At 41.0% G+C, this 26,268-nt stretch overlaps 2 protein-coding genes across 5 annotated transcripts in view; one reads left to right on the forward strand and one right to left on the reverse strand.

Annotated features, from left to right (window-relative positions):
- Positions 1 to 330: 330 nt before the first annotated feature.
- Positions 331 to 26,268, forward strand: part of TMEM266 (transmembrane protein 266) — a 107,501-nt gene continuing 81,563 nt past the window's right edge. Inside the window, exons 1-3 of one of the 3 annotated variants that reach the window (XM_052672197.1) lie at positions 331 to 1,362; positions 18,173 to 18,233; positions 25,162 to 25,376. The gene's annotated coding sequence lies outside the window, so the exon portion shown is untranslated. Of the gene's footprint in view, positions 1,363 to 17,586; positions 18,234 to 23,506; positions 23,595 to 25,161; positions 25,377 to 26,268 lie in introns of those variants that run through there. The other 2 variants (XM_052672195.1, XM_052672196.1) reach the window with 2 other exon arrangements.
- Positions 3,849 to 25,865, reverse strand: NRG4 (neuregulin 4). 2 transcript variants are annotated; one of them, XM_052672213.1, is made up of 8 exons: positions 25,750 to 25,865; positions 25,471 to 25,590; positions 22,397 to 22,458; positions 18,769 to 18,862; positions 9,636 to 9,785; positions 6,120 to 6,199; positions 5,951 to 6,037; positions 3,849 to 5,059 (listed from the first exon to the last, which is right to left on the reverse strand). In XM_052672213.1, the coding sequence occupies exons 3-7, from the start codon at positions 22,404 to 22,406 to the stop codon at positions 6,021 to 6,023; spliced, it is 351 nt and encodes a 116-aa protein (XP_052528173.1). In that variant the 5' UTR covers positions 22,407 to 22,458; positions 25,471 to 25,590; positions 25,750 to 25,865; the 3' UTR covers positions 3,849 to 5,059; positions 5,951 to 6,020. The 2 variants fall into 2 exon arrangements, with proteins under 2 accessions (XP_052528173.1, XP_052528174.1); XM_052672214.1 differs by lacking the exon at positions 25,750 to 25,865 and adding an exon at positions 24,220 to 24,277 and having other exon boundaries at positions 25,471 to 25,669.

A 26,268-nucleotide genomic window follows, 5' to 3' on the forward strand; every position in this document is an offset into this window, starting at 1 on the left:
GGCTTCACTCGGCCACTTGCAGTCAATGTCTGCATGCTGTTTGGCACTGGCAGAGGCCTCAAGAGCAGAGAGAGGTTTGCCTGTCCTGAGAGCAGAGCTGCTGTCACTGGGTGCAGAGCACAGGCCGTGCTTTCCCATGGCTCTGTTGGTGGTGATGCTTCTTAACTCAGAGACAGAGGATGTGAACCCCATGTGGCCTTCTTGCCAGGGACAGGAGATCAGTAACTGTTGGTGTGACTTGGAACAGCTTTAGTTACTGCATTTGGAAGAAAAAGTTGGCAAATCAGTGTACAGGGAGATGTATCAGTGGATAGATAGAGAGTGTATCAGTGGACAGGGAGATGTGTTTTCTCTTTTCAGTATAACAGGAACGTCACGCTTGGCCTTTCCCACCATCTAGCACCACATATTTGACAGTTTCTGTAATACAGACAGGACTTCTGTAGTAGTTACCACGAGCTCCATGAGTTTGGTGTAGTCTCCAGCACAGCTGCTAATGTAAGCCTGTCAACTTCAACCGACTTCTTGCTGCAGTGGAAGTAAAGGAATTATAATCAACCACACATCTGGATTAGGAGTGCAGGCACATCCAGAAGTGCCCAAAGAAGCAGCTCATGAGCCTCAGCCAAGGCACGACGAAGCAGAAAATGAGTGCAGTTTAAAGGAGCTCATTTCTGGGAGATGGTCTCAGCTCTAAAGGTGCTTGTGAGGGCTGCAGGCAACCACAGCATGAAGAAGGCTCTGGTGGGGATCCGGGATCATCTCCACCACTGGGGAAGGGGGAAGAGCCCAGAGGACACCAGAACCGTGTGCTGCCCTGCTGGCATTGCTGCGCTGCCTCCCCTGGACTGTGCCATCTCTCCTGTGTGCCAGGGCAGTGGTGTGGTACATAATATTGCTACGTATTTGATTAAAGTGTTTTGGTATCCAGATTCCTTTTGCCTCCAAATTGTCGTTTACTCTTAAACAGTGCCAAAACTCCTGAGTGAGACCAATTAGATTTGCTTAGCAGGTATCGTGTGCCACCTGTGTGGCTCATCAGTCCCAGGACAGGGCACGTTCTGAGCTGCTACAAAGAGCTGCAGTGCAGTCATTCAGACCTCTGTCACCCCAAAAGTGGACAGGGTTACATGAATATTTGGTAATTGGGTCAGATGTGGATAGCAGTGCCTCTCACACAGCATATGACAAGACAGAAGGACTTCTCTGATGGTAATTACCTGCACGGTTACAGCGGTGGTGGTAGTTTCCTGCAAGAGTCTGTAAACCTTAAGGGACTACAACAGGAGTTTGTTTTGGTGAAGAAAAAAGGAGAACCTTCCAAAGGTCTGCAGGGAGCAGTGGGGATTTTGCTGACTGAAGGTAAAAGGCATTATTTTTCCCCATGTTTTGAACATGTGCTATAAAGCATTGCTCCTTTCCACTTAACACATATTTGAATTAAGTAAGTGAGCTGAGGGTGTAAAAAGTGTGACACAAGGCAAGTGGCACGATATGTAACCTCTCATTTGCACCACCAAACAGCAACACAAAAAAAGCATCAAACTATTAACTAGAATTTTTATTTTAAAATTCCTGCTGCAAAAATTCTCTTATTATGGGTTTTTCTGTAGTTTTTCTGTAGTACAGTTGTAAGGAAGCAAGCATAGCTTGATAGAGAGAAGCCAAATTATGCTAAATTGTCACAACTGTGCTGTTGGAAAGCAGTTTCGCTTTAAAACTGCAGAAAACTGCAAAGAGGGTGGACTTGTTTCTTTTGCTGGCAGTGTCAGAAGGTTTGTTTGGGCCCAGGTTAATATTGGAACGAGCCTTATTTTAACAGAGGAATGACTCAGCCTGAATCATGCCCCCTTGGCAGCCGGCAGTAAACACAGAGATGTAAGCGATACAGCCAAACTCTGACTTTCAGCATGAGTAGGGAAGGCTGGTGAGAGCATTGAGCCTCAAACCCCATTTTAATAAAGCCAAGTGGTTACATATGATTCTGATTGAATTAAAAGTACCTGAGCACGCTGAAAACATTAAGAAAATAATTATTTGTCCCTGACAGCCGATTATTTTTCGAGATTATATTATGGAGAGCTTAAAAAATGGAGGTTCAGACATTGCAGGTGGCTCATAGTGATGCTGGCTCACCTGGCAGCAGTTCATAACAAGGAAGGGTGCTTTTCTACACAGGTAACATACAGAGACATCAGAAAATTGGAAACTGGATTATTTGGAAATTATATGACCTGGATACTTAGGTTAGAATCATTAACAGCTACTTGGAAAAGGTGTTGAAGTCCTTTGATAGTTTAAGAGCAAAAATTTTATTCCCAAATCTGTAGGATTTATGTTTAAAAAAACAATGTATAAATGTTCACTGTTACATTTCACAGCTAGAGCATCACTGAGATCAGCAGGTAGCACATAGATGTTTCAGAGTGATTAATGTCACCTTTTCAGGGTAACTTTTCACAGCTCCACGAGTTAGCAACAGCTTTTTTAAATTAAGCTCATCTTTGTTGTCAGTGTGACAAGTGAGAGTGAACACAAATTCCCTCAAAACAGGAACTCCAGAGCTGGCAGAAAGGACTATAAGTAGTTTGAGACAGCAGGGAATGCAGTGATGGAGAAAAGAATAGGAGCTACAGCATAAGCTCATATTACAGAGCCCTGCTAATAAAGTGCCAGTGGATGGTCAGCTACATCTATATAGCTCAGAGGAAGCCTGTACAGAAATAGGTAAGTTAAAAGCATTCTCTTCTAATTACACTGAAAACATTTATATGAAATAGAGGTGAATTTAGCATTAGAAACTGGTTTTAGTGTTTGTTTGGAGAATGAAAACAGCAGTGTCTTGGTATTACTGCAGGTTCTACATCTGCAAGCTTCTTTCACACAGCCTTGGCTAGCTATAGGAATCATTACTGGTGAAAGCCTTTTTGGAGTACCAAACAGAACAGAGCTGCAGCCTGTAAGTACTTGAGAGAGTGTGCATTTGGTACTTTGCTAAAGTGCTGGTGTCAGAGCACAGATTACACTGACCAGGTTAAAAAGGGCAACAAATAAACAAAACACCCAAACCAGACTCTGGATAAGCACAGATGGGTAATGTTACATACAGTAATGAAAAACCTGCATTGCCCTTCTTAGAGAGAAAAAAAAAAAAAAGAAAAAGCAGATGGTTTTTGTTGGGATTCTTCCGATTATTCCGTATGATCAGACAGTGAATGTGTGCATCCCAGCTACCTAAATAACCCTGCCAGAGAATCTCACACAGTTCAGTTCTAAGGCTTTTTCCAAACTCAGCAGATACATCTTCATCAATATTGCTGTGTTTGGAGGTGGCCATACTACAGGGGAAAGTCCTACCCAAACTAATCCGCGCTCCTCTCAGTTTTTGTATCAGTAGTGTGATCCCATTTAAAGTGATGGAGGAGTAATTTCAAAGATAGGAGATGTTATATTTCTCAAAAACAGAGTGAAGCAGAGAAGGGACCTCCTTGCCCATCCCTTGCAGACACACAACCCTTTTCTGCATTCCCCTGGCTCAAGAACAGTATCTGATTGGAAGCAGTGTTTTCTGTAGCTTGCTTGCTCACAGGACTACTTAATTTTTAAACAAGCACTGCTTGACAGCATTGTGCAAGTTTATTAAATCAGATGTAATGTGGGCTACCCTGTGCTTCCTGTGGTGTTTGACCAGCTTAAAATGAATTTATATCCTCCTCTCCTTGTGACCTGAAAGGCAAATTCACCAAGCTAATGAATGGAAATAATTAATTTCAGAAGCTGAAACGTTCTCAGTTGCAATGGATGTGAAGCAGTGTTGACCGCTAATAAGATTTCATTCAGAGATAACCTTGTTTCATAGATGGAGTTGTTTGCATTTAAACACCCCTTTGATTTATTCATTCTCACTTTTTGTACAAATTGTTTCCCAGATAATGCAAATGTGAGTGGCAATACTGGAGAATTATTCCACGTCTGTCTAGAAAGCTGAGAGGGTTTTAACTGTTTGCAGAGTACAACTTCAAGATTTCCTCCCTCAGTTTCCATTTCAGATGACCATAAGCCTTTTCTTCTTCGGTGAAAACAGCGTGCTGGATGTTACTGTTAGTCAGTCTGAATGTCTCGTGATCAGTAATGCACAGAGGTTGCCTGACAGCAGTCTTCTCTGACTCAATTCCACAGAGACTGTGCAGAGTATTTCAGCTAACTCTGATCCTGATGCAGCTGTCAGGATTGTTGCACATCTCCTGAACTGTGAATCTAACAGTGGCGTGTCCGCATGCGATGAAAAATCACTTTGTTCTTTCCTAGCCTTTTAAACAGTATTAACAGTGTCCTCCTGGGTAACTGACAAGGGTTTGGGGTCCCAAAACCAGCATGTAAGCTGGTTAATTTGAGGAGGAAGCTATGCTTTATACAACTGGAACGTTTCTGGTTCAGGATCTCTGGTTGATTGGATGTTTTCCTGCAGATGCTGAGCTTTCGCTCGTACTCCAGCTTCTTTCACATGAGTCCTCAGAAAGTAATGCATTTTTCTCTGTTTACTATTTGCTGTTATATTATTATTTTCTCCTTGACTTCTTACTGTATACACCGTAACACTTTGTCTTTCCTTCTTTGTCTTGCTGTGTTTGCATCTACGCGTGTGTAAAATAGACGCTATCTTTTCTGATGCCAGAGCATGCAGTAGACGCCCCAGGAATTGACTCTTATTCACATCTTCCTTTCCACCTTCGTTTCTAGACACTTTTTTTCCCCTTATTTCAGAGATGAGAAATCTGCATTCTGCATTTTCTTCCCTTTCACTTCCAGAAATGTTCTCAAACTTTTTCTTCAGTACAGCACGGTCGATGCCACGTAGTGAGCTGCTAGGTGATGTGCTGCTGTATGGATGCATGTTGGTTTTTGTCTTAGTCACAACCTCCAGCACTAGAAACGAGATGAAAGTAGGACTGTTCAATTCATGTCTTCTATGCCTCTCAGTACCCAGCCATTCTCTTTGTGTCATCAGGGGAGAGACAGACCATGTCACTTGGCTTCTCTTTGCCCGAGCCACATAACCCTGTAAGGAACCAGAGAGTGATTCAGATATTGGTGATGGGGATAAAACAAAGGTGTTGTTACAGAGGGCAGCACTTGTCTAACCAAGACATCTGGCTGCATATTGCTTTGTTTCAGGGATGGACACGATGAATAAAATTCCTGACATCTGTGCTCTGTAAAATAGAAGCTGGGATTCCTCGTTAGGGAGATTTTTAGAAGGCAACACAAAAATATCAAGGAAGGTGCCTTGCTTAGTATTAGAGACATATACCAAACAAAGGGTAAATACTCTATAAACTAAACTTCTAACCATTACCAATCTGTTCTCCCAGTATTTTCTTTGAATTAAAATCTTGCATCAGGAAGCTGACCTATACACCAGTAGTGGTACCTCACCCTCTGTTAATAAAAGCCCAACTATTGCCTTGAGGAAAGTAATAATTAATACTGTAAGTGTATTCTGAAGTATTCTGAAGCAGGCCAAGTCCTGGACGTGTAACACAGCTACGAGTTTTGAAGCTCCTGAATCGAGGCAGTCCTCAGCTTCTCCAGGACAAATGTTCACAGCATAACCTCATGCTGAAAAATCCAATGGTTGCCTCGTGTTCTCTTGTAGAGAAGGATAATTATGTTATGCTTCTCATACAGAAATCAGTCTACCTATCTATCTATTTACCTATCTACCTATCTGTCTATCTCACACCTTATCTGTGCATTACTAAAACCAGTAGCTTGTCATGGAAAATCTCACAAAATTCAAACGTAGGTTGTAGTGATTTCTGAATAATCTGATGCACCTATAAAAATACTCTACTGAATGCAGCAGATTTTCTTCATTTATTAATTGCAGTCTTCTCTAAGATAAAAGCAGGCCTCCTATTAGGGTGCTTTCTTTTCTTAACCCCCTTACCATATCAACCTCTGCAGCTGTTAGGGTTGCTCTGCACATCATTTTCTCACCATTCTTCCACTCTAATGCTTTACTCCGTTATTATTTCTGAAAAACAAACAAAGCAGAAGCTTTTCACTAAATAAATCTTCTTTCCCTGCTTTCATTGCTTCATTTTAAATGCACTCACTGTTGCAGCCATTGCTGCTTGTAGTCTCAACCAGGTGGGCACCACACTCTGAGGAACCTGTCCTTGCAATGGTGGCTTTCCTGACCATAGGAGAAAAAAAAATGGAGAAAAAACAACACAGAATGAAAATTTACCAGAGAAAATAAGCATTAATTGTGTGATACTTCCACTAGAAAAAAAAAAAGAGCAACATAGCTCTTCTGCAATTAACATCCAACATTTCTGAGAAGCATGTATTTGAGGGAGAGCAACAGAGATCAGAGCACTTGGACCTACGAGGCTTCTCTCCTGAAGTTAATGTTCCTGTTTCAGTCTGATTTGTCAGGATTTTATTAAACAGTGAGTAGATAACACAAAGTTGTTTAATTTATCTTTACCTCTCTTAGCATTTGGAAGGGAAATTTCAGTGGTGTGATGTTTTCTACGTTTGAGGAGAAGCACATCCTTTAGATAGAGCTTTTCCTTGCTTTCTCTTTCCCTCTTTCTTTTAATAGTAATTAGACATCTGCTCTCTTCAGAAGAGTCATGAGCTGTTCTCCTTTCTGTCCAGTTTGTGTCCTGTGGAGGTACAACTCCTCCACAAAATCTGCTGCCTTGGATAGCTCACATGGCTTTATTCCTAGACCTGTGGTTTTGGCTGGCTTAGTTCCCATTCATCAATATAAGCTTATCATATAGCTAATTTGGCATTTTAATATGGTCTTATAATATGTTATGTAAATAAATCACAGTTATTCTAGTATTCCACGTTGTTTTCTCTACCCCTGTAAGTGTGGCACTCTGGCCTTTGCATGTTTTCCTCGTTACAGATCTGTTTTATGTGCAATACATGCTAACCAGCTACATAATCAGATCTGCCTGGACACCTACCTGTGCAACCTGGTCTAGGAAGCCTGCTTTGCCAGGGGGTTGGACTAGATGACCTCTAGAGGTCCCTTCCAAGCCCTGCAATTCTGTGATTATTTCTCCTACAATATGTTTCTGGAGAAGGAAGGGCCAGATGGATCTCTGCTGACCTGTGAACTGCTTGTAGCCAAACGTGCCTTTTGTTACCTGAGGAACAACGTAAGAGCAGGGATTTTGAATGCTTTCCTGTTTTCCTCAGAACACAACTGCAGACTTGTCCTGTGTCAGCCTTCTGTAGAGAAGTTAATCATGATTTTGAGATTTCCCAAGACGTCTGGTATGAAAGCTAGATCCATGGGCAGCCAAGTCATCAGACTGAGTTGCTGTTGTGTCTCTGAGAGGCTCTACTGCTTGTTCTGCCTAAGTAAACTGATTTCTGTAAGGAAAGGCAGTTTTTGAGGTTCAACTTCCAACTATGTGAAAGAGGAGCTGTGCAGACCTGTAATTGCTGTCATGCGAAGCTTCTTTAGTTTGGTATTTGGTCTTTGACCATAAAACTTAGTAAATTGGCTCCAGCCTCCCCTAATTTTACTGTATGCAAGAGGAAAAAGCCTCTATAATGGATTCGTTTCTGAATTTTATGCTCTCTGAAGACTTTATTTTTCTCTTTTTTGCCTCTGTAGAAACAGTTATATGAGACAGTGTGTTATTTATGTTACATAAAGCCATGCTTCTAAGATCACACCGAAGAAGAGATGTCATACTGGCTTCATAAGGGAAAGTTTATCTTAGAGCTTCATATCTGGGGGGTATTTCTCAATGGAGATGCTTTTCATCTCCCAGAGATTTTCAGCAAGCGTTTTCTGTCTCCAGAGCAACACTGCTACATTAGCAGAGATCACACACAGCCTCAGTGGATCGCCACAGGACAGCTGGGCTCCTGCCTCTTCTGCCACAGCTGCCAACACAGGGAGCAATTAGTGCCCCACTGCAAATTGCTCTCAGTTGGATCCAGAATGATAACACCAGCTAGAGGTCTGCTGGCTTCTGCACGTGTACAAGTGGTGGTATTTGAACAGCACCATGTTTGATGAACACTGGTTGTGGGTGGTGGTCCCAACACATGCACACATGGCTGCAGTCAGCTTTGTTTTTCAGTTCATTTTTCAATGCAATTTTTCAATGCAGAGGTTAAGGCCTCTGCTTGCCAGAGTGAGCTGGGAACAGCTGTGGGTGCTTTGGGACTGCCCAGGGAGCCCTGTCCTGCATTCTCTACTGGGCTCCTCTTGCCTCTTGTATTGCTGATGGCACGTGATGGACGCAGTGTATCTTCTAACAAAGAAGAGAAACTTGACAGTATCTTTGGCTTCTGGAACGCTGGACTGCTTTTCTAGGTTGAAATACCCACCTAACTCAGAAAGCTGTTGAGACAGTGAGAAAAGCAGTGTTCAAGGAGTACCAAGTGCTCCAAGTTCTCCCTTTCTGGCTTTCTTGAGAGGAGAAAGAAACTAAAACCTAGCTCATGGATGAAACCCACTGCCTTCATCAAAGACCAGGTATCAGCAAAGAAGATAAGGATGAGCTTGCTCGCCCAAACAGATTTGGTGAGTCACTGGCACAGGCTGCCCAGAAAGGGTGGTGGATGCCCCTTGGAGACGTGCAAGGTCGGCCTGGAGCATGCTCTGAGCACCTGATCGAGCAGTAGGTGTAGCTGTTCTGTGCAGGGGAGTTGGACTAGATGACCTTTGGGGGTTTCTTCCAACTCCAATGATTCTGTGACTTGTATGAATTTTTAGAGTTATTTAAAGCTCTGTTCTATTCTAGTTACTTGGTAGTAATTTGTAAATATTTTTTTGCTAACTACTGATATGGTGCTGCACTGCTGATAAGACAGGAATAATTTAATTTAAACGTCCAAGGGAAGGGGGGTGTCCTCTACAGAAACTTTTTTTAATACTGTTTTATCAAATACCCTGAATCTTTTCTCAGTGTACTCAGCTATAGGAAATTGGCACTTGGTAGGTTTCTATTATGGCAGCTGGGGTGAAACTAGACTGGCTCTTCAAAAGTTGCTTGTTGAAAGGCACTGATCAGAACAGTCTGATTGTGGAAAAGTGAGGAACAGAACTGCAAGAAGGACATTATAACTAGAGAGAAATGCAGCACAGAAGCGACCAAGAGGCTTCACGTGTGTGATGGCTAATAATTACACGGCCTACTAAGTTGTCCTGTAAAGGCATAAATATATATTGTACCTCAAAAACAAGGGAGGACATAAGAGACCGACTTGTTTGCACAAATAGAGCTGTATAAAGGCACCAGTTACTTTGGCTTACACTTTGGTAAGTCACCTCTACTTCTTAAGCTTTGGACAACATAAAGGTTTACTAATATTTTAAAATATTAATGGTAACTCCAGGTGTAATGTGCAATCTCTCCAAAACTGGTCTGATAGTTGGCTTTTAGAAAGCGACTGGAAGTAATAGCTTAGAAAAGACATTTAGAAAGAAGTAAAACATTATAGGCAGCAAGCTGAGACATCCACATTAATTATGCTAAATAACCACACAAACCTTATGGATAATGCATTACATACTTTTATATTCAAATAATTAATACATGATTACCAGAAGCAATTTCTACTTGATTAAATAGCTTCAGCACTTTTACCTGCAAAGGAAGTAGAATGTTCCAATTAAAAGAACTCCGAGAAGGAGAAGTGAAGCCAAGAGAACTGCAAACAGGTCACCTTTGGTTTGAGACTTGATGCTGGGCAACAGAACTTCCTCACAGCGTGCTCCTGTGTAATTCTCAATACACCTAGGAAGCCAAGTTGTATACAAATTAGAGCACTATGTGTCATCTAGCATGAAAAGTCTTTTTGTCTTAAGTGGGGTGAGAGTGGGGAGAAGTTTATATTCCTTTCATAGCACACTTTCTCAGGGCATTTCCACCTGCCTCGTATTTCTGGAATAAAGGGAATTAGGCATGTTGGGCATTACATTTCCATTCTGATTCATACAGTTGTTCCATGAAATTGTTAAATTGTGTATTTCTCAATATGTTTATTGGATTAACAATATATCACGCAGTTAAATCTGCCTCTTTTATAGGTAGATTAAATTAAACCCAGCTTCTTGGTGTTAACCGAGTTATCCCACAGGATCTTATCTTGCACATAGCAATCATGCTTTCTTTTCTTCCTTTTGTGTAACTTGTTACTATTCTTTGTTGAAGAACTCCTTGGGAATTCACCTGAAGAGCTAAGACACTTAAATTGCAAAGGTAGTTTATTTCAGTGAAATAATTTGTTCCAGAGAATAATTCGTGCTCAGTGAATGAGAGACTGAATTGAAGGTTTCCCTCCTATGCTTATTTCACGTAGTGAGCTTCTGAAAACTTCTTCCAAAGAAAGATTCACAATACATCAGAAGCTACAGAAGAAGCAGAAAGTTTTGCACAGTGCAGAAAAACATCTTGAACACTTACGTTTCTTTCAGACAAGGCTTGTTTGCACACCCAGGCAGTTAGCTTAGGCACTCTAGGGAACAAGGCTTCTGAAAGAGCTGCAAGGAACTAGTTTAAACTATTTATTATGCAGAAATTAGGCTGGTCTTACGAAATGACTACAGCCTGAACAAGTGCTCTGGGACTTCCTTCTGCCTCGTTATTGAGACATTATTAGGAATGAAAGGAACACATCAAACCTCCTCTGTTTGAAGAACAGCCCCATCCAATCTGAAAATCTGGTGTTTATTGAGAAGATTCAAACAGAGCTTCCTTCCTTGCTGGTAAGTAATACATCTGAGAAAAAAGAAATCCCATCCATAAGATGGATGCCTCCTTTGTGATAACAATGTTGTAGACAATCCTGTTGCATCTGATTGTTCTTGGGTAGTTTGCAGGGATGAAGAAATGAAGTATAGCCTTAAAATATGGATTTTGTATTTATCTTTCAATGGGTATAGAAAAGAGCAGGCATTAGATGGCAGCTTGGGAGGGTAGTGGTGTCTGTATGGAACATGAAGATAGAGAAGACTGACTTAAGCAAGGCTGAAGCTTGGCCTGCTACTTTTGGAAGATGTCTGGAAGAAGCACAACAGCAAAACCCTTAGAGCTCCCAGAACAGCCTCCTGACAGAGCAATTAGAATCAGTGCCTCCAGTAGCCTGATGTCTGTAAGCAGCAGAAACACAAACATAACCAGAGACACAAACCAAAATGTGACCACGGTCTAGGGCTAAACGTGATGGGTTGCGTGGGGGAATTGTGTGGGGTTTCTTATGGTCTGTTTTAGTAGTAGTAGTAATAACATTGTTATTAGTAGAGTTAATATGATTAATAGTATTTTTAATAACATTTTTTATTGCACTGCTTTTACGAGCTGGGCTAGTCATTGCCAGAGCTACTGTGAGAGATGATGACTGGGAATAAACTGAAGCAGCTAGACTGCTGTGAATGCTTCCAGCTGTGTAGGTTGAAAGAGAGCTCTGAGGACAAGACAGCAGCTTCTGTAAAGGCATTCATATAGGGACGGCTAAGTGTAGGTCAGGAACTGCAGCAGAGACATTGAAGATGCCTTACTGCTGGTCATTAGCTATGAGGGGAAGAATTAGCATACCAAGCAAGTTCTTGTTGCATGTTGGGCACGTAGGCCAAGTTGGCCAAAATGGGTTTTATGCACAAAAAGTAAGCATATCTACCAAGGAAGACTACAAAGGAAACACTGGAGGTATGTATAGATGGTGCCACAAGGTGCTGATTATTATTTAATGAAGCTTCCAACATGTTTGTATCTCTCTGAGAATGAGCAATAACTTGTCACCCAAAGGAGATTCTGACCTACCTCTGAGCTTACCCCTGGATGACAGCTGAGCCCTGTGCCAGGCCAGGCTGTGCTGTAGACCCATGAGCTGTGGAGGCAGCAGCAATGGCTCAGATATTTCAAGGACAAGTACAGGGTATGTCAAAGAACGGCAGCAAAGGAAGTAACTGATAGAGCCGTGTTGTTTAAGAGATTGCTATCGCTCTTCAGTATTCTCCATTTTGATTTCTTCTTATTATGTTTGGTTTAAAAAAGAAATGTGGTAGTGGGGGGGTAAAGTAATCTAAAATTATGAGATGTCTCAAGACTAAAACTGCAGTAACCCATTAAATAAAGCAGGTAACTTAAAAGCTGCTGCCATTTAATACCATGCAACCTAATTCAAGTAACGTCAACAAATATTCTGAAAACATGAAAGTGAAATTTGATTTGCACTCCACATGACATATCTAATTTACAGTCTGTTTCCACTCCAGTCTGGATTTACTGTAAAGCTGAGGGATTAAACAGCATGCAGCTTCCTTGGTACGTCGCAGTGTAGAACTTAAACTTGTCTGGTTGGGTGCCAACTGGTAGCTGACCTTAGGCCTACCTTATTTTGAAAGGCTTTGCATGCTGTACTGTACTCACAAAATCTAGAACCAAACTAATTATGAAATGGTATTTTGTTATTAAAACAAACTTGCTAAGTGGCTTAGTAATTCATATGGATCAAAATGATGTAGGCTGAAGATAAACTATTCTTCATTTTTCTTGTTTTTAGCATTTATTGCAAAATTTTCTTAAGGAATTTACTGCATCACAGAAAATGGAAAGCGTATTATTTAGTGACTACATTCTGTATGTATCTTTGTGTGTGTTTGTGCTCCTCTCTGCTTCTATTACTGAAGGTCTCACTTGCTATTTCTGGCACTGAAGTCATAATAATCTGTGACATGGGCAACTTCAGGCTCTATCTGAGCAAAACGGGCTGAGCTCCGTAACGTCTTTAGTGATCTGAATTGCCACTGGCAGCTGCAAGGTATTTCAGATAAGAGATTAAAAAGGGGTTAAGGGGGAAGGAACGGCCAAGAAGGAAAAATGTCAAGCATATCTAAATCCAACAAATAGATTGCTGTCAGCATATCACCACGCTCACTTGGTATGGCTCCCAGCACCAATTTTCTGTGACTTATGGACTACTAGTTCAGTACTAAAGGTCTTCAGTACAGGTCTAAACAATGACATGAAGAACTACTAGCATTTCTTTTGCCACTGGTCAAACAGTCACCATTTACTAAGGACAATGTGAGACTTCTCAGAATTATTGCACTCAGCTGCTGGGAGAAGGAAAGATAGGCAGACTGCTCTGATTGCTTGAGATGATGCTCCAGATATTTATTGTAAGTATAGCAGCATTTCAGGAGCCTTTTCCTGAGAATCTGTAGCGTAACTGAAGAATAGAAATGCAGCTTGAGCAGGGCATTGTTCTGTAGCAAGTGAGAGAGAAATGCTTTGTAGAACTGAATAAAATAACAGGAATAGAGAAGGGAATATAATATTCATAGCAGCATTCTTGAATACCAGTGAAAACTGTCAGATAATGCTAGGCTAAAATGATACATGGAGAGCAAATAAATAGGCTTTGGTGTAAACTGAGGCTTATGGAAAAATTCTAGAGAATGTGTGTAAAGGGAGCAAAGTCAGTGGTCCCAAGGAAAAATGAAGCAGGAGGAAATAAAGTTGGTCCTTCTAGGCAAAGGAAGTTGCATAGATAGGATTAGGTTAAAATCACAGGGTTGGAGAACTGTTGAGATTAGTAGACGGAGCTGGCATAAATCACCCATGGAAACCATATTCATGCTCTGCTTAAAGATAAACATGGGGAAAAGGAAAAAAAGGAATGCAATGGCAGAGTTACAAAAAGGTCATTGAGACTGTGGCAACTTTCTCCTAAATAGAAGGCAGAACCAGATCTTTAAGGCAGCCCTAAGTCTTCAAGAGGAAAAGAGTCACGAGGCCTAGAATTCTAAGGAGAAACATTATAGCAAAGGGTAAAATATCTACACTAAAGAAAAGCAGGTACAAAACTTAAATATCCTGGATGCTAACTGTATTAATTCTTCCTGGATGCAAATTTTAGAAACATTTCACTTGTCTTGGCAAATCAATAGTATCTGCTTGGCAGTGTGCAATGGAGCACACTCAGTGGCTGCAAACAAGACAGAAAAGTAGCCTCTAACAAGCATGTGGTTTAGGAACAAAATCTGGGCTCATGAGTATCTATATAGTGTCTTTTAGAAGCAGTCAGGTTTAATAGACACAACTTCAAAAGTCAGTAACAGCTCCAGGTTGACCTTGTTTATAATGGATGCCTAAAAACAGACCAAAAGTAAAGCGTGACGTATTTAGAGTTGTTAAATATGGCAGGTGCTTAATGAACGAGTACAAAAGACACAGAAGCCTGCTTCTGGGCTATACACAACGTGAGGAGGTTATAACAATTACTTGTGGTCACCTGGCTGGGTGTTTCTGTTGCACAACAACATTTGTCTGTTGGCTCTAAATGGTCCTGCGTAGCATTCCAAAGTTGATTTGTTTTAAATGGGGAAAAAAAACTCTTCTCTAAGAAATGAAAATTTGTAATGCAGTCAGATTTGAAAGACAGCAGCCCTCAGATGTTTGAGAACAGTGGAGACTAGACACTCCTCTTTCAGAGAGCATCCAGGCTTCTGCTTTCCTTGATGCCAACACACACCCACGTACGCGCCTGCACCTCTCGTCAGATCAGATGAGCAGCTCTTATATATGAACTCAATATAGCAGCTGTGCTGGAGACGAAACACTGACAAAATACTCCAGTCAGAACTACCCACAGCCAGCGTCAATAAAGGGTGGAAGGAAATAGATTGCATTGAATTAGATGACAGGACATGACTAGCGGGTCTAAATTACAGTTAGAGATCGGATCAGAAAGCATCAATAAGAAAATAAGCACAGCAGTTTCCAGTAACACAAGGCATTACTGCAGTCTAATTTGCAGACACACTGGCTGCCTGTTTTAAGTGAGAAGGCAGGGTTTCCTTCCCTTCCAGACTCTAAGGTGGGTAGCACAAGCAATATCTGACAGATTAAACATTGGAAGTAAGATTTGATTCCGATGCACTCACAGACTTCTCATTGCTTATTATTATGCAACGAGTGTTGATTTTAATTTTCCTTTAGTCTTCTTTTAGTGAGGAAAAAACTGCGTGTTACCTGATAGAAAAATTGCTTGCATGTACAAAAAGCTCTAAGTAGTAAAAGATATCTGAAAAATGAGCTGTGTGCCAATGTAATCAAAGTTGTGCAGCTGACAGCTTCAAAATCACTGTAATCTTTGGTCTGTAGAACTCTTTAACTAATTCATACACTACAAGGGCATCTAGTAAATATGAAAAAGACTTCAAAGCCTGGGTCAGTGGGCAATGGCAAAGTTACCTGGAAGTTTTTAAATGGCTTTAAAAAAAAAATTCTGTATCCACAGGATTTTCCAAACTGCTATTTCGAAGCTGCATTCGTATCCATAGAGACTAAATAAATCTCATGCTACCACTGGAAATAAGTGGAAAGAATTGATTATTTTCCCTTAGCATGCCATATGTGATGTGCTTTGCATGATATCTGGTGAGCCTTATCACTAATACGTCTCAAGCTCATGAGATAATGTAGGAATTTCTATTTTTATGTCTCATTAAAAATGTAATAATTAACTTTTTGGTTATATGTTTGGTGTGTATTCTAACTTCTGTTTGTAGCTTGCAAGCAAAAAGCAAACTTGGAAAATACTGACAGGACAGTTTTTTCAAAACAGTTGTTTTCAAAATGCAGAAGCATGGTTTTGAAGGCAGGGAAAGAAGCAAAGCCCAGTAGTTCTTCAGCAAGGTGTAAATTCTGAGGATTGGTGGCACAGCACGTATATCACATGTGGGGACATTCAACAGTGGACGAAGGTCCCACTTAAGGAAGAACCACACAAGGATGAAGTGTACAGAAAGATCCTGATGGCTTGTAAAGTCATACATCCTAAAGGATACATTAACTGTGTGTTCTGCTCTGAAAATGTTGAGTTGGGGGGGGAAACAAACAAACAAACCAGCAACAACAACCTGTATCTTCTCTGAAATGAGAAAGAAGTTCTCAGGGATGTCCTGTGTAAGACAACATGGAAACAGCAGAACTTCACCTCACAATGAAATCTTAATTCTGCACAGCTTTAATTAATGATGATGGGACAGCTGCACATCAGGTGCTGAGGCAAACATCTTTCAGCCCAGCATTTTGTGATACACCTGAGGCATCTGCTTTCACAGCCTTCTCTGTTCTGCTGTGTGTTTGTTTATTTAGTATGGCTGAGCATTCCCAGGTTTGAAGCTTATCTTGCATATGGTGACAGATGTGCCTTTTGATGCTGAGGTCATTAACTCTGTTAGAAAAGGAACAAAGGAAGATGGCAGCTGAGCAAGCTCATGTTTTAACATAATCAGCTGTATTTAAAATCTGCAGTGTTGTGCTGTGGGAGGAAAAGAAGGTCAACTACTGTTTTATTTATATGACATCTCTACAATGTATATATATCTAATTCCGAATGGATATTTCAGCATAAAGAACTGAAATATCCAAAAGTGAACAGTGTCTCTTAATTTGCTAGGATGCAAGGAAACGTCTTTCTAAAGAACGATGCAGTTTTCCCATTTATGTTGTCAAATCACTTCCAGTGACATCACGTCAGGTAAGCTGGACTATGTTTAGCTCAATGCATTTGTCTAGATGAACAACTTGCCAAGGCAAATGTGTTTTAAGGTATTTTGACAGTTTACTGGTCCTTTCTTATTCCATTTGGCTCTTTTAATCAACACTGTGCTAACCACGAAGCAGTCTGAATCAAAAAGCTGCTGCTGTTTTTGTGTTGGTGGGAGAGATCAACTGAGAACACCTGGAACTGTCAGCGGGCTCTGCAAGAAATCTGTATCAGAGAAACTCGGAGCAACTGTGCGATGCTGTGGTTCTGTGATGCTGACAGTCCTGAAATTCCAGGGTGCAGAATATTTTTCTGAATTCTGCTGAGTAGCGATGCGTTTTTTTCTGTCGTTTCTATTCACATCACTGCTGATTACTAAGATATCTGTGTGTAAACAAAACCTTTCTCATCTATAATTAGCTTTCTCTAACTGATTAAGGGACATGCTTAGAATGAGGACATGCTTAAATAGAATGCTTCTATTTAAACCCTTATAACTTCATAATCAACCAGTAGGTACAGAGGAAAAATACTTGATAATTTAAATGCAGTAAGATTGCCTGAGTGTAATAGAAATGTTCTTAAGATGGTACTTTTCTGCTTCAGCAGATTACAAAATGTAGCACGTGAATTACAAATGACTTCATTTGGAGCTTTTTTAAAGTGGAAGTTATCTATGCTGAAGCTCCTTGTGCTTGCACTCCTGAAGAATGACTTCTGACTATTTGTTACGTCTTATCTACGGTTACTTCATCAAATATGCCTTCCTTATTATGCAGTCCACCAACAGCCAAGACTGAGTGCTTTGAAACCATATAACTAATGCTGTTCAGCCTACTTTCTTTGCACATAAGCATTTAAATATCAATAATAAGGGATTCCTTCCAGGAAAAAGCACGCATCAATCAAGGTACCCGAAAGGCATGTTTTACTTTGTGTATGCATGCAGTATGTGTTTTACATCACAGAAGTTGGTGAGGCTTATCAGCTATAATTACATCACTCTTGTGCTTTATCCTTGTTTCTGGATTGGATTCATTGTATGACACTGGACAGGAGACATGGCAGTGATATGCTGTGCTTGTGTTTTAATTAGCATTTACTACAGAATTCCTTTTCTCTCCTCGTCTACCAGGTGAGCTTGCATGCCTGAGCTTGCTTGTTTAGATTGAACTGTCCCCCACCAAACAGAAGAAATTCTTGAATTAGGCACGTTAGAAAACATTTTGTTTCCTTCTTGAGTTTCACCCGATTACTGTTACTTATAACTCAAGACTGAAGAGGGAGCAGAAGCTGCCACAGGGAGGTGGCATCCACAACTATAGGCAGTAGGTGTCTGAATGTCTGTTATGTTATGTAAATATATATGAAATTAACCATAATTTATCTCTATGAACAATAATTCAGAATTAGTAAATGCTGAACCATGACAATTAAATTTTAATACGGCATCATTTTATATATTGGTGAAAAAGAAAATAAAAGGATAGGTCTGTATTTACACAGGGAATCCAAAAGCAGGACTGCAGTCAACGAATGCAAAAGCAGGAGATGGACTCTAAAGGGAAGAATGGCCCAATAAACTAACAGATATCTATATTTACTTTGTTTTACATTTGCCTAGATGCTTCTTCACCAAGTGGTCTTTGGCTGTTGCTGCAAATATGTCCTTTGAGCATCTCCTTGTGATTCAGGAGAACATGGTAAGGCTTGGCTTGTATTCATGGGGGTTTTTTGCCTTAAAAAATAATATTCTTTTTTGTGCCTCCCATTTTTCTTCATGTCAGGCCATTTTGGCATGATCAGAATTTTTGCAGTATAATTCACCTGGAAGAAAAACTGGGAAGGTACTTTGCCACTCCAAATACCTTGACTTTATTCTCCATTCAGAAAAGGGTGTTTTGCTCCCTTCTGTATTGTAATGAGGGGAGGAAACGTGGCTTTAATAGAGAAGTCATCCTGAAAGCATACATAACTGAGTGCTGTTGCATCCATCAAACAAATATACCCCAGGTATATTCATTTGGTTTTCCTCAGTCATCTCTGTGGGCTTGGTAAGTTACGTGAGTGTGAACTACTGAGTTTCAGACAGCCATCAGTAACAGTTATTATCTTTCATTCAGTGGTTTAACAGTGCATTCTTAAAGCAGCAAAATGGAGAAACAGTTTTGAGACAGCTACTGTCCAGTATTTAAACACACAAATTGTAGTTTCACTGACCTGCAGAATGGACTGGGTACAGTAGGAATCATATAGCAAATGCCTCCATTTAGACAAAAAGATCCATAACTGGTGCCACAGAGTTCTTCATGATCTTAAAAATAAGACCAAAACAAAGAGTGAAAAATTGAGATTTCTGTATTTTCATTAATAATTACACTTTTAAAAAAATAATATATATATGTATATATATAAAATACACGTGTGTGTGTGTTTCAGGGACGAGTTGTAGTGCAGCTTCATTTTAAGAAAAACAAACCAGGGCAAAAAAAAAAACACACTAAGAACAAATATAGACTCAGTCTTGCCTCTCAGGCCATCAGTGTAGAGCACCATTTATCTTGCAGAATTGTTTTATGTAACTGTGACTATATAAAAAAAGTTGCAAAACTGTCACCATTATGAATAAATGCAGGAACTTTCTTGTGCCCAGAGAGGAGCTTTTGATTCTCCATTGCCTTTCCTGACCATCACCCATACACAGTTAAAAGATACACATGACATGGAAACCAGTTTGTCCTGCTCTAGTAGCATAAACCATTTTGAGCTTAACTAGCTTCTGTGAGAGAGAAAGAGTCAGTACAGATAATCCCAGAATACTTCCAGCTGTGGTTCAGGTGCATTGGGTACTGAATTATAGCAGCTGGACACCACCAGTTTTAACAACTAATCGAGCACCTAGCAAATGAAACTACAATGTCTTGATCAAAAGAAAAATAGAACAGCCTTCTGGCATCGCAAGCCTGAGAAGTGTGTTACCTCACACCTTAGGTGTTGTTTGTGCTGCTGTTTCTCCCAGAAGTTGTGAAAATCAGAATTTGCTGTCTCACTACTTAGGTATAGAAGACCTGCTCTCTACACAATATGGCATTGTTTACAAGGAATCAAAACTTTCATTTGTTTTTCAGGAAACAAGTAGAGTTGTGGTTCCCCTTTGTTCCTGCAGGCAAAAGCGAGAAAGTGTGGTCAAAGGCATTCTGCCTGAGAGGGCAGTAAAACTTTGTGTGTGGAATAAATCTGGCTTTTCTAGGAGTACTGGAAAATGTTAGCCACTCCTTATGCTGTGCAGCAATCACACTATGCACCCTGGCATGCACTGGACCATCTTCAGTAATTCCACTCTCCCCATCTTTTCTTATATTTTTCCATCTGAGCAATGTCATCTGGTCATGGGAGTGTGAATGGAGTCCATATATCATTTTAAGACCAAGGCAGTTATAGCACAGAGATCAGCAGGGTTGAAGTTTCATGTTCATGCTATCCAAGTGCTACCATCCAAATGGTAACTGGACCTTTTGGCACGTGTGCAGATAAATTAGAGACCTGGAGGAGAGACGTAAGCCTGGAAAGATTATTTGTGTTTGACCTTATTGCACTGGTGCAGGATGTGATATAACAGAAACATGTGCTCCACCTCATGTCATTAGGAGGGAAATGGAAATTTATTTTAACTCTGAGGCTTTCTGTGCTTGTCTATTGGCAAATAATTTACTGCAAGTTCACCATGGAAAGACATTTAGAGTTATTTTGCATGGGTAACTGAGTGCAAAATGGCAACAGAAAACATGAACTACAAATTGTTTCATTTCAGTCTACTCAAACATAACAGTGAAACTTCTGTGGCAGTGCAATTGAATTGAAGGCCACACTCTTCCTAAAATGAAAAGAGAGAATACTGAATACATGAGCACTGCATCAAGATACAAGCACCAAGTGAGAAAAGGCAAAACTCTCAGTCTAGACCTGGCCTCAGCTCCAGTTAGTGTCTGAGGGAGTCAAGTGTTGAGATTCTACCAGTTGGAAATGTGAGACAGGGTGAGCCCCACAGAAAAAGGATTTCAGACAGCTCAGGAAAAGCCTTCAAAGGAATTCTTGTGAGAATTAATGGGAACATATTGACTGCCTTATAAACCTGCTTTACAGTTGTATGCTTTTTCTTTATGCAGACAGAGGCCTGTCTGACTGTCTCAAACTGGCGTAGCAGTGGAGCACTGAAATAAATTAGATGCCTCAGTCATTCAGGATTCAGAGTATTTAGGAAAAAGATCTTCTCACTGTTACAGTGTGATCCATGTACTGGGGATCCAACTGGGCATTTTTGTTCTGGAAAAACACCTCAGGTAGTCTTATAAAAAGCAAGCGAGAGAGAACAAGAAGTGCCTAGGAGGCCTTCAAAACCTTTTCGAATGCAATTACAGACAATTCCTCTACAGGCTGTTTCTTTCTAGAGCTATGCTTCATTCTAATGCTAAGGGGAAAATTGTAACCTTAATTCTACCAAGCACTCACATCCATGGAGGCCAGGTGCCCCGTTTTACAAGTAAGTGTGCTTTTCATTAATACCATATTACACATGAATCCTTTTCTACTACTTAAGTAGTCAAGTAAAACAGTATTAAGTAGACCACACAATTATGAAGGAAAAGAAAAGAAAAGAAAATTCAGGATACTCCCAACAGTAAATAAATAAATACAAATTGGTTTCTACTAGTAGAGGATTTTGCTACTATTCTAAAAGGTGTATTCTTGTATTCGGTACCCACTGCACCAAAATACTGCAGTTTGGGTCAAATTTGATAGCTGTAGCTTTGTATTTGTGGGCAGGAGTGCATGAAAGTAACAGTTTAACCTTTGAACTTATAGTCAATGATGCAGAAGAATATAACAGAGAATCAGAGGAGGTTAAGTGCAAGGAAAAACTCAATTACAATAACAATGGGGGAATATGTTACAATTTGTCATGTGAAAATGCTTATCGTACATTTTGAAAGTCAAATGCATGCTACATTCAGACTGGTATTATCAAGATAGAGAAGTTTAACAAGTCAAGTGCTGATGAGAAGTTAAATCTTTTGCATTTTTAATTGCCCAATTAATATGATTGCAGAAATGCTATCAACATACGTTCTACACAGTGTTTATCTGCATTCTGATATATCCTTCTACGTGAGAGATTGAAGAGAAGTAAGACACAAAAGTTTTGGTTTTTTATTTGATGTCTGTTTTTGCTGAAAGGGGGGATGGAGAAGAATGAAACAAGATTCTTCCTTATAAAACTAAACTGATTATTTAAAACTGGCAGAGGTAACAGCAGCCTCTAAATACACTGATACACAACTTATCTTTTCAAGGACATTCATGAACACTTGTCACTAAACTATCTTGTCTATTCCCATTTGATTTTTTTTAATTAACTTGACCATCCTATCTATTAGAAAGAAAAGCAAACAAAGGCTCAACACCACCTTAACCCTCAGAGAACCAAATTAGCCTTGATAATCCACATGCTGACTCAAGTATAGTGCCTGGCCCGGAGGACAAAAGTCTATGGACTGCCCAGGCCTGAAGTTTGCTAAAACAAAAGGGGAAATGGGGGGAAATGTTGACCAAGAATTGCTATAGCAATTTTCCTCACTTGTAAGTGAGGACCTTATGCTTATTGATCACAACCCATTAAATACCAGGACTGAACAAAGCAAACTTTGAGCATTTGTTCCACTGACGTGTTGTAAGCGAAGACATTGCCATGCAGCACTTATGATGATCCCAAGGGCAGCTGTCAAAATCAATGCAAATTTAATGAATTCTCATTATATATATATGCAAGTAAGGAGCTGGAAGAAATTACCTGTTCGCATATTATTCCAACAATTCTAATTCTTGGGCAGAAGCTATTCTTCTAAACGGCACCTAAAGAGAAACGTGTAAATGCAGCATGTCATTATTCATCCCAGTGACCTTTTCCCCTGAGGAAGCAGCTACTGGAATGCATCTTGCAGTGCTGCTGCTACGACATTTGTTGTACTTTGACAGCAGTATTACATGTAAATTCCATTAGCTCAAACTTAATGGCAAGCATTCAAGCATACTGTTAACTTCTAAGGGCAAGGCCACAGAGTGAAAACAAATTCACACCAAAGCATGCTTACATACCTAAAAGTATTGGATTTAAAAGTGGACAATCATTTATAAAATATGGAATAGAAGCTGTCAGTCTGCACTGAAGCCAATCTTCACACTGCTAAAAATCAACCATTCTGCCAACTACAAGCATCTACTGCTATATTGTTTTCTTTGAAGGCATGCTCAAGGTTTACCATACCAAGTAAGTTACTAAACAAGCCTCATGTGGAAGTTCTTACTTTTCAATGTTTTTTTTTTTTCTTTTTTTCCCCCTAATTATATGTTAAAGTGAAAATAAAATAATCAGACAAATTGTCTTGTACTGGAAGAAATGCTAAGAGTAGTAGCAGTAGTATACTATTATTTTACTAGCAGTAAAATAATCCTTATTACTCTCTCATTTAAAGATGTAGTATTTATTCTCCTTGAACCTGGAAGTTCTCTCTCAATTAAATGATTTATTCCCACTAAATGGTTAAAAGCAATAAAATCCCAATTTTACCAGAAATAACTTCAGTTTCCAGTGCTACAAAGGAAACTCTCTGTAGAAGCCCATCTCAAATTTTGTGTTTTCTGTACTTACAACATAAGCACACAAGTCTGTGCATCACCTGAACAATCCAAGGTGATGTACGTGTGGACATACATTTCTATTTTGTGTTTAAGCTCTAATAAAGTATTGTAGCTTCAGGTTTAAGATCACTTCTAAGAGAGATGCTGCTGACAGTACTCATAGTTGTGGTGCTTTGTTGTTTTTTTAAGACTCTAAAGTAAATCATTAGGCAGTCATGCATTTACAGGTAAATGTTTTTCTCTTCATTGCTTGTTTCAGTTTTACCAGAGTTGAAGTATCAGAGTCCTAATCAGAACAAACCAGGCTCTCCACCTCGTTAGAAAAATACACTGATCTATTGCTATACAAGGTAAACAAATTGTTATAGCAGAAGTTGTTGCTAAACCTGATTCTAACTTGTTTATATCTGTGCCATGAGCTAGTATGTGCAACTAAGAGATCATTTGTTCATCTACTCAACAGCTTCCCAACTCAAAGTCTTCTTTTGAGACACAACTATATCTTATGCACACAGAAACTAGGAATGCAAGACTCTGCATGTTTAAAAGTTTATCTTGCATGCACCTTGGGAGCTTTTTGAAAGATTACTTTGTGTACCAAATTAGAGTATTTTAATCTAAAGTTTAATACAGTCTGTTCTGCTTTGTACCAGTTTAAATCATGGAAAATCATTCAGGTCAATTCTATCTTTTTTCCTACTTCTTTGTTATCTAAACTGGTGTGAACAGTGACAGTAACAATGTATTGCTTGAAAGATTACTGTTTATACATTAAGGTTAGGTCACCAATGCCCACAGAGATAAATATCGATACTGTTTTAGCCTCTTCAATTACCTCAAAGCCCTGTTCATCTTTATGTTCATAATCTGATTCTGTTACTGAGGGCTACAGTTTAGGAAAGGATTTAAATTGTGTTCAGAATTAACAACATCCTGGTCCCCTGTAAATCACTAAGTTAAAGCATGTGTACGTACTTTGCTGAACTGTGCCTGTGAAGGAGTAACTCAGCAAACGTGTAATCCCTGCTGAATGCTGCAGAAGTGACAGAAATACCAGGTTACAATTCTACTGCAGAGAAATCACAGATTAAAGTGAAGCACAGATTAAAGTGGGGAAAAAAAAAAAAAAAAAAAAAAAAAAAAAAAAGATGCACTTCGTTGCTTCTTGGGCAATGAAACACTGGGGGAAAGGACTACAGTTTTTTTTCTTGTTGGGAACTGCTACTGGATTTCTGGGCAGACTGAGGACTCAGACACAAAACTGTAGTAGGTTCAGGGCTGGCAAAACTATGTGCTAATACATGGCTGGGAAAAGCCTTTGGAAGTCATTGAATTTGTCTTTAAGTGAACCTGTGCGCTTTGCTCCCCATATACTGAGAACAGTGAGCTGTAGTTATCACTTACGTTTGTGTACTTTTAATGGTTAACTATTCTAAGTATTCATGGGTTGGCATCCCCAGCAGATGGTAGCTGGAAATCTTGAGGAGCATAGAGAGATTAAAAAAAAAGCCACACTGAACAAGGATCTGGATTGTGCTTTATGGCTCTTTGTTATCCAAGCATTCTTAAAGTTAATTTCTAGTGAAACTCTCCCCCCAAATTAAGATCATTTCAGTCAAATGACCATTTCACACATACACTGTCCCTTCATTTATATTAAGGTATATCTTGCCGAATAGGATTTTACTGCATTATGTATCTTTTTAAGGGGGGAAAAGAAAGTAAAATATCACTCAGTCCAAGCTGAAATATTTGAGTACTGGAAAGAAAAAAGGGAGAAATGTTGGGAATTGTGTCAATCTGCTAGTAGGCTCCTGGCTTACATTCTAAGATGTGTCCTTGATATTTCCCAAGGCAGTGAGTAACCCGCAGCTCTTATTTCCTCCAAGAGCTACCTCTAAGTCCCGCTAAAAAGAGTTTATTTTCTTATTTAGGTGGCAACTTCTAGTTACCCTGATTACACGAGGGCCGTAACTGATGTCAGCACAGCGGTCAGGGATCAGAAGAGAACCCAGCCACCTGCAGCAAACCAGGATCTCAGCAAGGAAACGTGACAGCACGTTTACAGCCAAGCTTATCGTCCAAAACCTCCTCGCGAGGACACAAAGGAGCCGTAAGAACCTGAGGCGGAGGTAAGGCAGCTTTGTGGGACGCATCCCGCGGTGGTTGCCTGCAGCTCACTACGTATAACGCCGAGCTGCCTGCCCTGCGCGCAGCCCCGCTTACCCGCACGGCCGTGCCGCCCCTCACACACACGCAGGGCGATCCGCTGAATCGACGCCGCCGCTAATCTGCATCATGTAATCCCGCGGCTGCTCTCTGTACGCGGTTATGTAATGCCGCTGTCTATAAAGACGGAACAAAACAAAACCACAGGCGGAATGTTAACAGCCAAGTATTCCAAGCCCCGGCGCGGCGGCCGCCCTGACAGAACCCAGCCCAGCCCAACCCTGGCAGCCCCTCAGCCTGGGCCCGCAGCGCAGCCTGCCGTCCCGCCGGCCTCACCTGCCCGCGGACAGCGACCGCGCAGCGCCTCCCGCCCCGCGGGGACCCAGCGGAGGGGGCGGGGCCACCGCCCCTGAGGGGAGGGAGCTACCGCCGCCCCGCCCCGCGCTCTCGCGCCTCACCTTCCCCGGGCCGTAGTACTACGGCTCCCGCCGTCCGCCGTCGCCCATTGGTTCGGCGGCGCCCACGTGACACGTGGCGAGCACGCGCGCGCGCCCCCTTTAAACCGCCTCCTCCTCCTCCCCCTCTTCGCGCCGCGCGCCGTTTCCAAGGCGACCCGGGAGGAAGGGCGGCTGAGCGTGAGCGCGCGCGGCGTTCCCCTCCGCTCTCCCCTCGCGGTGCCGCTCGCGCGAGGCGCGCGCCGAGCCCCCGCTGGAGCGTAGCTACGTGATGCGGTGCGGCGCGGTGCGGCAGGCAGCAGGTAGCAGGTAGCAGGTACGTGCCGTGCTCGGACGCGGCCGTGCACGACGCCGGGCACAACGGGGCCGCCGCCGTGGGTCCCGCGGGGCTGGCGGGCCG

The sequence above is a fragment of the Tympanuchus pallidicinctus genome, unplaced genomic scaffold (genome assembly GCF_026119805.1).
Source record: "Tympanuchus pallidicinctus isolate F22 unplaced genomic scaffold, pur_lepc_1.0 scaffold12, whole genome shotgun sequence".
NCBI classification, from domain to species: domain Eukaryota; kingdom Metazoa; phylum Chordata; class Aves; order Galliformes; family Phasianidae; genus Tympanuchus; species Tympanuchus pallidicinctus.

Excerpts from the sequence above, each read along its gene's own strand:
- NRG4 (XM_052672213.1), bottom strand. Across the intron at positions 9,786-18,768 it reads GTACCCAGTCCATTCTGCAG|GTGTATTGAGAATTACACAG; the intron begins GTCAGTGAAACT and ends TTGGCTTCCTAG. Across the intron at positions 6,200-9,635 it reads ACATTCTACTTCCTTTGCAG|GAAAGCCACCATTGCAAGGA; the intron begins GTAAAAGTGCTG and ends TCCTATGGTCAG.